At 32.3% G+C, this 12803-nt stretch overlaps 1 protein-coding gene across 1 annotated transcript; it reads right to left on the reverse strand.

The window, feature by feature from the left end:
• Positions 1-1235: 1235 nt before the first annotated feature.
• Positions 1236-3142, reverse strand: ZIP1 (zinc transporter 1 precursor). The gene is made up of 3 exons (XM_022056539.2): positions 2417-3142; positions 1962-2111; positions 1236-1568 (listed from the first exon to the last, which is right to left on the reverse strand). Exons 1-3 carry the CDS (start codon positions 3041-3043, stop codon positions 1263-1265), a joined length of 1083 nt encoding a protein of 360 aa, XP_021912231.1. The 5' UTR covers positions 3044-3142; the 3' UTR covers positions 1236-1262.
• Positions 3143-12803: the final 9661 nt, after the last annotated feature.

Raw genomic sequence — 12803 nt, forward strand, 5'->3', positions numbered from 1 at the left:
TTTTTAAAAGATTTTTTGAGCGGAGAAGAACAGGCTGAGAGGAGAAGAAAAACTAAAAAAAAAATGAGAGGTTTTGCGAGGGTCGAGAGAGAGAAGAAAGAGAAAAAAGTAATAGGAAGAAATAAAAAAAGGGTTTGTGAACGGTGTGTGCAAAGAGAGAAAAAGGTTAGGTTGCTGTATTTATATATGTATATACACATATATACATATATTTATAAAAGTGGCCAAAAAAAAAAGAAAATTAGGGACATTGTATTTCTCTCTCTTCATCATCACAAGCACGATCACCAAGAGTGGTCATCATTTTTTTGAGTTCCTCTCTCTCCTTACGTGCACGAGAGAGAAATTTTTGTCTTAATTTTTCTCTCGTTACTCTTCTCTATGGATTATCTTGTACTCAGTTTTATTTTAATTGATGATTTTTTTTTAGCTTGATTTGTAGTTTTTCCTTTTACGCCAGAGAGTTTTTCACATAAAATTATGTTTGCTTTTAATTTTTTAGTTGTTTTTCTTACTGATTATTTTTCTATTTTTCATTAATTGGCTTACTATTATTATTACTGGTTTAGGTAAATTAGTTTGAGGATTACCTTAATTTATACAATTGATTATATTCTTTGTTCGGGATCCAACACTTGTAACCAATTCCCTTCTTGAACACTTCACAAGAATTTTCTTTAAGAATGGAGTAAGATAATACAACTATTCACACTAATTTTTTTGACTCTCGAATAATAAGTGTACGACTACTATTTTCTATTGTGCTCATACTGTTAGGGTTTAAATAACATGTGAATATAGAAAACATAATGCATTTTACATTTTAAAGAATATGAATTGAAAAATAACAAAATTCAAATAATTCATGGTCAAATAATCGGAGACTAATGAGCCACCATACCATCACTTGAACTTAAAACAAAAAAGATGAACCAAAAGGCAATGTTGCTAATAAGAAGATGAAAAAGTAAGTAAAGAATTGGAAGAAGTAAAATAGTAAGCTAAATCTTAAAGAGTATCGTAAGATTTCTTACTTGCCTTCCCTACCTACCATCATATATATTCACAAATAATACATTTGTATATAAGGATTAGTTTAAGAAAATAAAGGTAAATCACAAAACTTTAAGGTTATAACACAAAGGGTGTTGTTTGCATGTTAAGAAAAGATTCACTAATTTTGAGAATTATGGATAATTAATAGATGGCAAGTATTTAAAATGAGATTATTCACCTAAAGAGCCAAAATTGGAGGTGATTATTCAAGCCCATTTTGCCAGTACAGACATGCAGCCAGTTCCTAGTAAAAGTGAAAAATTAGCTCCTAATTGTAGTCTTAAGTTATTTTGTAATCTAGGGTTCATAAAATCTGCAGCTAGTAAATCAACAAGAGCCATGTAAATCAAGATTCCAGATGAAGCCGAATTGAAAACACCTTCTACCGCCATACTTGCCGCGCTGTTGGTGTTGTAAATGCTTGAAATTCCTATTCCAATTGCAATTCCCACAGGCGTTGTTAGTGAGAAAAATATTGCCATTATCGCTGTAGATCGAGACTTGAATTTTGCCTACATACAAATCAACGTTTAATTTATAATTTTATTTTTAAATTACAGATAAAATTTAAGAGAATATATATATATATATACATGTAGTAACTCTTTTCTCTATAAAGAAAAAAACACAAGGTAGATGGTGAGATTTATTTGATATTATATGCTATTTAAAATAAACAAATTAAATTATAATGTAAATTAAAGAGGGTGTCGTCATGATGGTAACATTCTCCACTCACTCACCCCAATTGATCCAAAGAAATCACAATAATTTAATTTGTTTTATTTTTTTTATATTTTTGGGTAAATTTCTTTTTTTTTTTTTCTTATTGAATAACAAAAAACAAAAACATTCATCAAAAATAGTAATTTAATTAAATTAAAAATTCTAAAAGGCATATATACCTGAGAAATGCAGCCTCCGAGTCCCATCCCTTCAAAAAATTGATGGAAAGACAAAGCTACCATGAGAGGCCTTATGGTATCAGATCTGACTGAAGCACCCAGAGATACCCCAATTATCACTGAATGCACCACGATTCCTACCTCCAGTACCTGTACAGTTTCAAATTAAGTAAATTATATTAAATGTTAAATTTTGTAAATTAATATAATCATTTACTCCCGTAGAGGTTAGTTAAGGTTAAACATATTGGTTTAATTATCCATTCTATGTCTAATTTTCATGTATTAAATAATTAATCTTTAGGTATTGAATAGGAGCACAAAATGAGTTCAGACCAGTTACCAAATTAAATTTACTATTACAAGATTTTCTTCTCAATTTACCCTACTTCAGTTTAATTTGTTTACCAAAATATTGCTTCTTTTCTTCAAAAAACAAAGAAATTAATACTTACCTGCGATACAATACGGCGTCGGATTACCTCCGGGAGACCCAGTTCCTGCGATGGTGAGACAGACTCATGATGACCATGACCATGACCATGAACATGACCAGCACCTGTCTGTTCATCTATGTTCATCCTCTCCTCATCAACATCTGCAACACTAACCTGTTTAGGCTTCTTCAAATGTTGTCTCCTGTAATACCCAGTAGCCAAAGAGTCAATCATCAAAGTTCCGATGGCGGAAACCATAGCAAAAAAACCAGTGAACGGAAAACTCCGCCACGGATGATCTCCCAAACAAGATGACGTCAAGTTCTCAAAAGCATCTGGGAGGATATGAATAAACGCAGTTGCCAGAATAACACCTGCGGCAAATGCTTTCACCATGAAGAATATATCGTTTTCTGGATTTAAGGTCGGAATCATCTTCTTCCCCAACAACGGGATGCTGACTCCGATGCCGCCGGCTACGAGAATTATTGCTATGGAACCTAGTTTGTATGCTAGTGCTGAAGATTTATGATCGGATGATGTTGACTCGTGGTCGCACGTGCAGTCGCTGGACGCCATTGTTGCGCAGAGAAGAAGAGTGAGTATCAGGATTGAAGAAGCTGGTTGAAGAAGATGAGCAGTCATGGCGGTCGTGCGTGAAATTCCAGTTACCTCTTTTGCTGCTTCTCTTTTGTGTATGTGTATATGTATATGTATATGCAAGGAAGAAAGAAAATGAAAAAAAGAAAATGTGCAAGGGGCATGATTTAATAGAAAAAGCAATTTAACTATTTTCCTTTGGAAAAAAATATTTTTGTTTCTTTTTTTTATAAATAAAAATAAAAAAGATTATGCGCTAATAAAGGATGATATTATAGGATATATTCCCTCAATATATTCACTAATTTAATTAGTAATCAAAGTGCCAAAGAACAAACACTCAATAGTTAATTAATTTATTATTTTTGACAGAGAATTATTACTTAATAATTAGTTTATTTGTTTGTTAAAATTTAATTTCGATAACGAGAATTATTACTTAATATATTTATAAATTAAATAATACATATATATTAATCATAACCTAACAAAAATAAATTTTAAAAAAATACATAAAAATATAAATTTATTTGAATAAGAAGAAAAGACATAACAACAATTCAATTAAGTAATAATTAACAAATTTTATATAATTTAAATAATATAAATTAATTATTTAAGAATATAATTAATTAATAAATTAAAATTTGAACTCAATGTGTAAATTGTAATAAAAATATTATACCATTAAACCAGTTAAATAACTAAAATTTTAAATTATATAATCTTTTTAGAAGGTTAAAAAGAAGACAATAAGTTTCTCTCTCTCCCTCTCCCCTCCTATCTATCTGTATATATATATACATATATAATTACGTATGGGTGTATATACATATGTACATTAATAGTAGATAGACCTAGGTGTTGCCAATGACCAAAAAAATAAAAAAAAATAAAAAAGAAAACCTAAGAAGCAAACAAGAAAAAGCAGACGAAGATGTAGACAAAATGTTGTCATGCAAACAACTTTTTGAATAGAAAAAAGCTTAGATGGCACCTTATGAGGCTTAGTTTATGGCTGGTCAAATCTAAAAATGTCGATACATGTCTTAATAACACTTTTAATTTTATTTTTGAAATATTTTATTCTACATATATTGATGTGATTATAAATCATAGAAAAAGACTCTTTTGGTGATAATCTCGAAACTCTTTTTTCTTTTTCTAATTTTTTTCTTTACATTTGTTATTATCAAAAACATAGTAAGTTAATACATTTATTGTTGTTCCTAAAATAATGTTGCACGTGTTGTACATATATAATATTTGGTGGTGATAATATTTTTAAAAATATTATAGCAATATAATTAATATGATTAGAACGCATTTAAGTAAAAGTTTTATACTTCTACAAGTTGAATATATTTATATATTTTATTATTATTATTATTATTTTTTTTTACGAAGATGATAAAGAAAAATTATTACAGGATCCTAAATCTAATTTTTAGATAGATTATAGGGTTGACAGTCTAATACTTGATTGATCCATTTTAAGATAATAAAGGTTAAAGTACTTATAGAAAGCATTTGCTTTAGAAACAATTTTCTCAATCCTTTAATATGGTTGCTCATTATGTTGTTTGTAAGAGCTGACAGCGAGTTAGAGTCCTTCAGAATCATGATCTTCTTCATATTTTTGTCCTTAGCTTTCATTAAACAAAAAAGAATGGTCTCGCTTTCTGTAACAAGAAGGTTAATCGTATTATTCAGTTATATCCAAACATATTTATACTCATTAGTTTTCCATATATATAAAATCGATGCACTAGTGCAATTTATTGCAACATCACAATAGATGCTAGTGCATTCATCTTCCATTCGCAATGCTTTATTCTGATTAGATTTATTGTGTTTTATGTTGATAGGAAAATGATAATATTTCCTCCTGTCTATCCATGATATATTATGATTGAGGCAAATGTTAAAGGTTCTTGTATACTGGTGGTACCATCTTTGCTGTGCATCTATAAATTGAAAAATATAGGTTAAGAAATCCTTTATAGAATGAGCACTTAGAGCGTTGAATTTAAGTCTCCATTTTGAACATAACCAAAACACTTGAGTAATTTGGCATTGTAAAAATAGATGCTCATAAGATTCTTCTTGTATGTTGCAAAAAGGACATACATTATTCCTTTAGTCTTTAGAGATTCCTAAAAAGTTATGTGTTAAAAGCTGCCACTAAAAAATTTTATGCCTCTCCATGATGTGAGATGTCCATAATTGTTTCCGTACGAAAAATAAATTCTTGCATATTAAGTCTAGAAATAGTAGATGAGTTAAGACCTAAAAGACATTAATGTGTATTTAGATTATACAAATACTTTCATGGGAATTAGTATCCTTACCAATGAACACTTTTTTCCCTTTTAACTGTGAATGTTGTATAACCATAGAATATATAAGTGTCATGCTTTATGGATTTGTTATACCTGCAATTTAATTGTGATGTGATGAACACTTTTTTGTTTCTATAATATTTATAAATTTATATTGTGTTTATCTGATGCTTCTAACGTGTCAGACACATTATCTAAATTTATTGCTCTTGAACTCTAAAATGTCATCTCTCTATGTGCTATGACTTTAGAAATTTTATCTACATGAGCAATTATCTGCACTATTCTTATAATGTTTAAGTATTGTAGGATAAGAGTTGTAAATGCGTTACATTTATATATGTGTACATATATATGTAGAGTTGTTATAAGATGCATATTATGACTCTTAAGAGTGTTAAGATTCAAACAATAAAATACTTTATTTATACCTGGAATACTTAGTAGGTCACTATTGCATGCTTGTAAAATGTCAAGAATTATGTTTTAGATTTTGAAACATTTTGTTTCTGCCTTGTATATATGACAAGTCATACATTCATTCTTTAATATCTTACTTTTTTTTATAATAAAAAGGAGGAGAGAATAATGCACCATTAAGAAATATTAAAGATTTATGTCTTATAAGGCCAATGTTATTGAAAAAGTGACGAAATTGGAGAGAAAAAAAGGAAAGGGAATAGGACAGAAAGAAAAATTTTAAAAATCTAGAAAGTATTTCCTTATGGATAGAAGAGACAACAGAAGAGGGAAAGAAGTTTAAGAGAAACTTGAAAATTTGCTCTTAGAGAAAAGATATTTTCTCTTAAAAGAAATGTGAAAAATGCCTTAAGCTTACGAACTTGAAAAAAAGTATTAAAATATAATAGACGTTAATTCACTTAACCATTTCTCATTGGTCGAAAGATTACCACAAATAAAAGATACAATAAAGGGGTGTGTGAACTAAATGGAAAAGTTATGTAATCACCTTATTAAGTCAAGAACATAGAGTAAGGACAATATGAATTACATACAAAAATTATTTACTCATTAAGTTAAGAGGATAAAGTAAGGAGGAGTCTTTGACGCAAGAGGGGTTTCAAAGGATCGTTTTGACTTTTGGAACCTCACACAAACATATACAATCAGAAACTTAATTACTTAATTAGCTCTCCTTACTTGAACTACACTCAACAATTGAATACAAACTAAAGTAACAGAAAAAATTAAAGGAATACAAAAGACAGTAGGACTCACTTGATAAGTTGATTCAAATTTTCCAACTCGATAAGATGGTTGAAGCAATCTGCTTGAAGATCACTCACTCTCAAATTAGCAAAACTAATTGGAAATAATAAACTCAAGGTCTATTGAATAATATAATTTATTAAGTTTCTGAATTTTTGTTAAAAGACTAATGGTGAAGCCTTTATATATGCTTTTATTTTATGAATCCTATTCAAAATATAAACCTTAATCTAACTTAAACTTTTAATACCTCTTATATTAGGAAACTTAAATTAAATACTAAAATAACCCAAAAATAATCTAAAAGTAATACTCAAAATACTAATTTAAGAAACTTTCTCTCACATGGTCGAATGAGTCTCCTCATCGGGTTAACTCTCCATAGTTCTTTCAACTTCAATCTTTCCTTTCTTTTATATTTTTTTGAGAGGACTTTGAGTAGGAATCCTGGAATTTGTGAGACTTTGAGTAAAGAATGGAATAGGAATTCAACAAGAATAGGGTAATCTTATTTGATTGGTGAAGGGCTTCGATGTCCTTTTGTTAAATTCTTATTTCTCTCTCTTGGAATTATGTTTCCTTCTTTATGACTAACTCTTCTAGCATAGAAACTTCCATGGGGAAGAGGAATTCATCTCGATTTTGGTACTGTAATGGCAAAAGAAAAGGTCTTTCCTTCTCGATTTTGAACTCCACTTTGTGATCTTTTTCTCTCTATCGACCTTCAGGCCTTTTTCTTATAAGAACCTTCTTGGTCGATTGATTTTCAGCTTCAGTTTCTTATTCCTTCTTCTCGTGAACTATGAAGTTGGAATTTTCCTCAAGATCGAGCCTTTTAAGAAAGACCAAGGAGAAACAAGGCTTAACCGTATGGGCAGACCTTCCTCTTCCTTCCCCTTATTGGCCATGTGGGCTAAGAGCCAAGAACAAGCTTGGCTGAAGCTTGCCTTTCTTTATCTGGCACAACTTTACTTTTTCTTGATTTTTAAAGACTGAAGTTGGGCTCAAGCTCATTGGATACACTCGGTTTGGACTTTGGGTCACTCTTTTGGACTGTTCCCTTTGATCAAGACCAAAGGGCCTTTGAATCTTGGGTTTAAGTGTAAGAAACTTTTATGTTGAAATTATTTTTTTATTGAATTCAACACATTTTAGAAAGATAACATAAAGTTATAGTTACATACCATTCTGAGATAATGTAGTCATAGCGTGATTGAGAGACCTATTAAAAAAAAAGTTTTAATTCTCTAATTCACTTATTCTCTTTATCTAACAATTATGCACAAAACTTTATAATTTTAACTGATAGAAAACACCTTGAAAGGGGAATTTGTGCTCCTTTTATAGATGAGGAGAAAGGTCAAAACACATTCAAGGTAATTAAATGTTTTGATAATTGTTTCTATTATTGTAGATTAATACCTATAAAATATAATAATTTTCTAATTTATTTTAAAATTACGCGCTCCATCAAGGTACCTTTCCTTTATAACGGTTATTTATTATTTTGGGTATCCTTTAAGTTAGCTTCAACTATTATAAGTAGATGAAAAAATAAAATACTACTTTAGTAGGCCATCTACTTAATTGCTGAAATTAACATTCTCCCACTTGATCCACAAAACCGATTATGAAAACTATAATATATATATTTATATATTTTATACTAAAATATATTTATTAGTAAAATGAATTTGATACGTGATTACAATAAAATCAGCTAACAAGCCCAAAATTACTATACCATAATACTAAAATAACTTAGATTATAAATGTGAATCATAGCAGTTGTAATGGCCCCAGAAATTTAAAATGAAATGTATATTAAAAATATCAAATGCGGAAGCGAAGTCAAAAATTCGATTAACATCCCTTACACTAAAACCAAAAACGTGCTCACAAAATATAAAAGATCAAACTACCTAAAGGAGAAACTTGAAAGTAAAAGCTACGAATATGACTATGGAGTCTTTAGGCGTCCCCTTCGTCGTCCTCCTGCGGAACGGGCTCGGGAACAATGTCTTCCTGATCTGAAATGATTAAATAAGGAATGAGCTACACTAGCCCAGTAAGGACATCACGATATCTCACTGTCACGGAGGTAAAGGTGGGTAGAAAACACAAAAAGACCAATGGAGCATAATTTACAACAAATTCTTTTGTCAATAATAAATCCTTTACCATCCATTTAGCTCGGTGAAATTCATAAAACAGTATACGAAAGCAATAACATTATCATCATCATGAAATCATATATAAACTGTATAACATAATACTTATCACGCCTTTTGTAATTCAATCATTACACAACATATTTTCCTCTTTTACCAGCCCACTAGTATCCATGGAGATCTATAGGGGTCCCGCTACCCGTTAACCCTTAACACTTGAAATCAGATTCCAGGGCCGTCCCCATACCCCGTCCGGTATGGGTGTCAAAACTATAAACCTCATTACCCCGTCCAGTATGAGGGTGAAACGGGCCGTCCCCATACCCCGTCCGGTATGGGCGCCAAAACACATAAGATCTCCATACCCCGTCCACCATCTCCCAGGATATCTAGTCAGACTGACCACATTATACAATTACCCATTTACATAATCTTTCATTCTCTTTTTCCTCAGTCAGCATCATCAATCCACATACAAACAAGCAAAACGGTAATTTATGCCAAACAGACAACATACAGCATCAATATCCCAGTCATTCAATCCATAATCAATAAAACAGTAAAATATGCACACGAAACTATAAAATGAAAACATCAAACCTCATACTGCATTTAAAACTGTAAAATAGGCCAAATAACAGTTAACCGACAAACACACTAGACTTGGGCTCCATTAGCGACCTTAAGCAATTTCACACATTCGTTGATTCAAGAAATTCCATTTTATCATTGTTGAACTTTAATACCGTGATAGAAAATAGGGTGAGGGGTCCTTACTCGTTTCGGGGTCCGAACACGGCTTCACAGTGCGCCTACAGGCTGTCCTTAATTTTCCCTGAATTTTTTTCGGGGAACTGAAACGCACTACTGGTACCTGCACGTGTTCCAAAAAATCCCGAATTAGGCCCAGGGCCCCTTTTTGGCCAATATCGCAATTCCGGCACTGCGGCTCCGCCGTGCTTCGGCGACGGCGCCGCCGCTTGCGGCGGCGATTAGCCTCGGTTTGGCCATTTTCGACCGTTTCTGGTCGAATTCGACCACACTTGCATCGGTCCTTGCGATAAAACAACCCTCGGGCCCTCGGGGGGCCAAAAAATTACAGAAAATCGAAGCTTACCAGCGGAGGTGCTCTCGGGTGCGGCGGCTCTCTGGTGAAGTTCGTGTTTTGGTGATTCAGCTCCGATCAACCTGTAGAGAATAGAATGGTGATCATGGTGATATAAAAATTGCATCAAACGGAGGCCGGGAAGGGCCTCATCGGAGGCAAAAATTGAGAAGGGACGCGGCAGCGCTGCTGGGTTTCGACCTTGTTTTTCGGCCGTTTGGCCGGGATTTTGGCTCCGATTTGGCCACAGAGGAAATCAGCGTGGAAAAACGAGTCGGGGGTATGAAATTTACCTCGATCGGCGGTCAGAAATCTCCCCGGTGCGGCAGCAGGTGGCGGCGGCCGGCGTCTCCGGCGTTTGGTTCGTCTTCTCCGGCGAGGGCAGGCGGCTAGGGTTTTTGTGGTCAGGTGTGGGGGTTCTATTGATACCCTTTTGCCTTTTGATCTCAGCCGTCCATTTTGTTTTAATCTGGGCCGTCCGTTTTTTGATTAAATCTGGGCCGTCCGATCGCGCGTACGCGGATCGCCAACGTAGCCCGTCCCCGGTCGACGTGGTTTTGCCACGTGGCAGGTCCTGGTTGGTTGGGACTGCTGACTGGGTCTGCTGACGTAGCTGCTGACGTGGCGTTGTTTTTTTTTTGTTTTTTTAACCCTAATTAAAATAATTAATAATAAAATAATAAATTTTTTTTTCTTCAAATTTCCGGGCGTTACAGCAGTCACATGATTTTAATGTCACATTTCTTTTTATGCACTACACACCAATATCCTTTACTAATTCAGTCCACAATGCCAAAATAGCCTCTGTAATTTTTCTTATCAAGACATTCCCTTTTGATTAAACACTAAATTGTAAACTCATGATTAAAAATAGAAAATAACGAAAATAAATTTTCATACGCAAAATGTTAATTATTTAAGCACTAGAATATCCATTGTCATATTATGGATTATTGAAAAGACCTAACCTTACTACATGTTATGCATACGTCTTTAGAGGTAGCCCTTCAGTTAATGGATCAGCAATCATAAATGTAGTACTAATATTTTCAATCAACACTTATTATTTTTGGACTCTTTCTCTAACAATTAAATACTTTAAATCCATGTGTTTGGATCTATTAACATATTTATAATTCTTAGAGAAGAAATTTTTTACAGTATTATCACAAAATATTTTTAGTAGCTTGGCAATAAAGTCAACAACACCAAGTCTTGAAATGAAATTCCACAACCACAAAACATGACTTGAGGCTTCAAAAATGCTATAAAATTAGCCTATATTGTGGATGAGGTAGTAATAGACTGCTTTACACTCTTCTACGAAATTGTCTCATTTACTAGCATAAAGACAAAACCTGAAGTAGACTTTAAGCTATTACGACAACCACCATAATCTGAGTTCGAGTATCCAATCACCTCTAATTGTTCTGATCTTTTACATGTGAGCATATAATATTTTGTCCCTTAAAAATACCTCATAACCTTTTTTGCAGCTTTTCAATGTTCAATTCCTGGATCACTTTGATAACTTCCCAACATATCAACAACATAATTGATATCTGGTCTAGTACAGGTTTAAACGTACATCAAACTTCCCACAATAGATGCATAAGGAATGTTTTTCATTCGTTCCCTTTCTAAGTTATTTCTTAGGCACTGACTTTTACTTAGTTTATCACCCTTACGAATGGGTGCAACACTAATTGAACATAATTGTACATCAAATCTCTCCAAAACTCGATTAGTATATCATTTTTGAGACAAATCTAATAATCTTCAAGAACGATCTCTGAAGATTTCTATTCAATAACATAAGTTGCCTCACTCATATCAACCACATCAAAGTTTTTAGAGAGATATTTCTTGATTTCGTATAACAAACCAATATCACTACTAGCTAGCAAAATATCATCCATATATAGTATTAGAAATATAAACTTGCTCTCATTAATTTCAGATACATACACTAATCAATAGCATTTTCCTTAAATCCAAAAGATGAAATGGTATCATCAAACTTTATATACCATTATCTGGAAGCTTGTTTAAGACCATAAATAGATTTTTTTAATTTACAAACTAAGTGTTTTTTTTCATTCTTTGTGAACCCTTCACGTTGATACATATAAATATCTTCATCCAAATTCCCATTCAAGAAAACAGTTTTCACATTCATTTGATATAACTCTAAATCAAAATGTGCTTCAAGTGCCATACTGATTCTAAAAGAATATTTTTTAAAAACTGGAGAGAAGGTATCTCTATAATATATACCTTCCTTTTAAGTAAAATCTTTGGCCACTAGTCTGGCTTTAAATCGTTCGATATTGCCTTTAGCATCACGTTTAGTCTTGAAGACCTGTTTACAATTGACACTTTTATAATTATCAGGTAACTCGTCAAGATCCCAGACATTGTTAAGGTCCATAGACTTCAACTCTTCTTTCATAACTTCTATCTAATTATTAGAATCGTCACTTTCCATAGCTTATGAAAACATAACCGGATATGTTCTTATCCCAATATCAAAAGCATATTCTTGTAGATATACAACATAATAATCTAATATAGCAGATTTCCTTTCGCTTTGAGATCTTCTCAAAGGTATTGATTGAGGTTATTTTATAACATTTTTAATGACGACATCTTTTTGTCGTAATGAACCATTTCTATTACGTAACTCATTTTCTGTAACGTGTTGAGAATGATGAGCAAGAGTTGTTTCTGGAGGCAAAAATGGTGGTGGGATATCCACTCTTATTTTCTTAAGGTTTACTTTTCTTGGTTCTTCACTCCCGCTGATTTCTTCATTTTTTAAGAATCTGGCATTATAGATTTCAACTATTCTCATACCATGGTTAGGACAATAAAATCTATACTCTTTAGACTTATTTGGATAACAAATAAAATATCCAAACATTGTCATTGAATCTAATTTTTTATCATGAGGATTG

The sequence above is a fragment of the Carica papaya genome, chromosome 2, assembly GCF_054855325.1.
Source record: "Carica papaya isolate Zhongbai chromosome 2, ASM5485532v1, whole genome shotgun sequence".
Lineage (NCBI taxonomy): Eukaryota > Viridiplantae > Streptophyta > Magnoliopsida > Brassicales > Caricaceae > Carica > Carica papaya.

What these genes read in the sequence shown, in the direction of transcription:
- ZIP1 (XM_022056539.2), bottom strand. Translation starts at nt 3,043, where the DNA reads ATGACTGCTCATCTTCTTCAACCAGCTTCTTCAATCCTGATACTCACT. An exon ending in GACGCCGTATTGTATCGCAG is followed by an intron (nt 2,112 to 2,416) that starts GTAAGTATTAAT and finishes GAAACTGTACAG; the next exon opens with GTACTGGAGGTAGGAATCGT. An exon ending in TCGGAGGCTGCATTTCTCAG is followed by an intron (nt 1,569 to 1,961) that starts GTATATATGCCT and finishes ATTTGTATGTAG; the next exon opens with GCAAAATTCAAGTCTCGATC.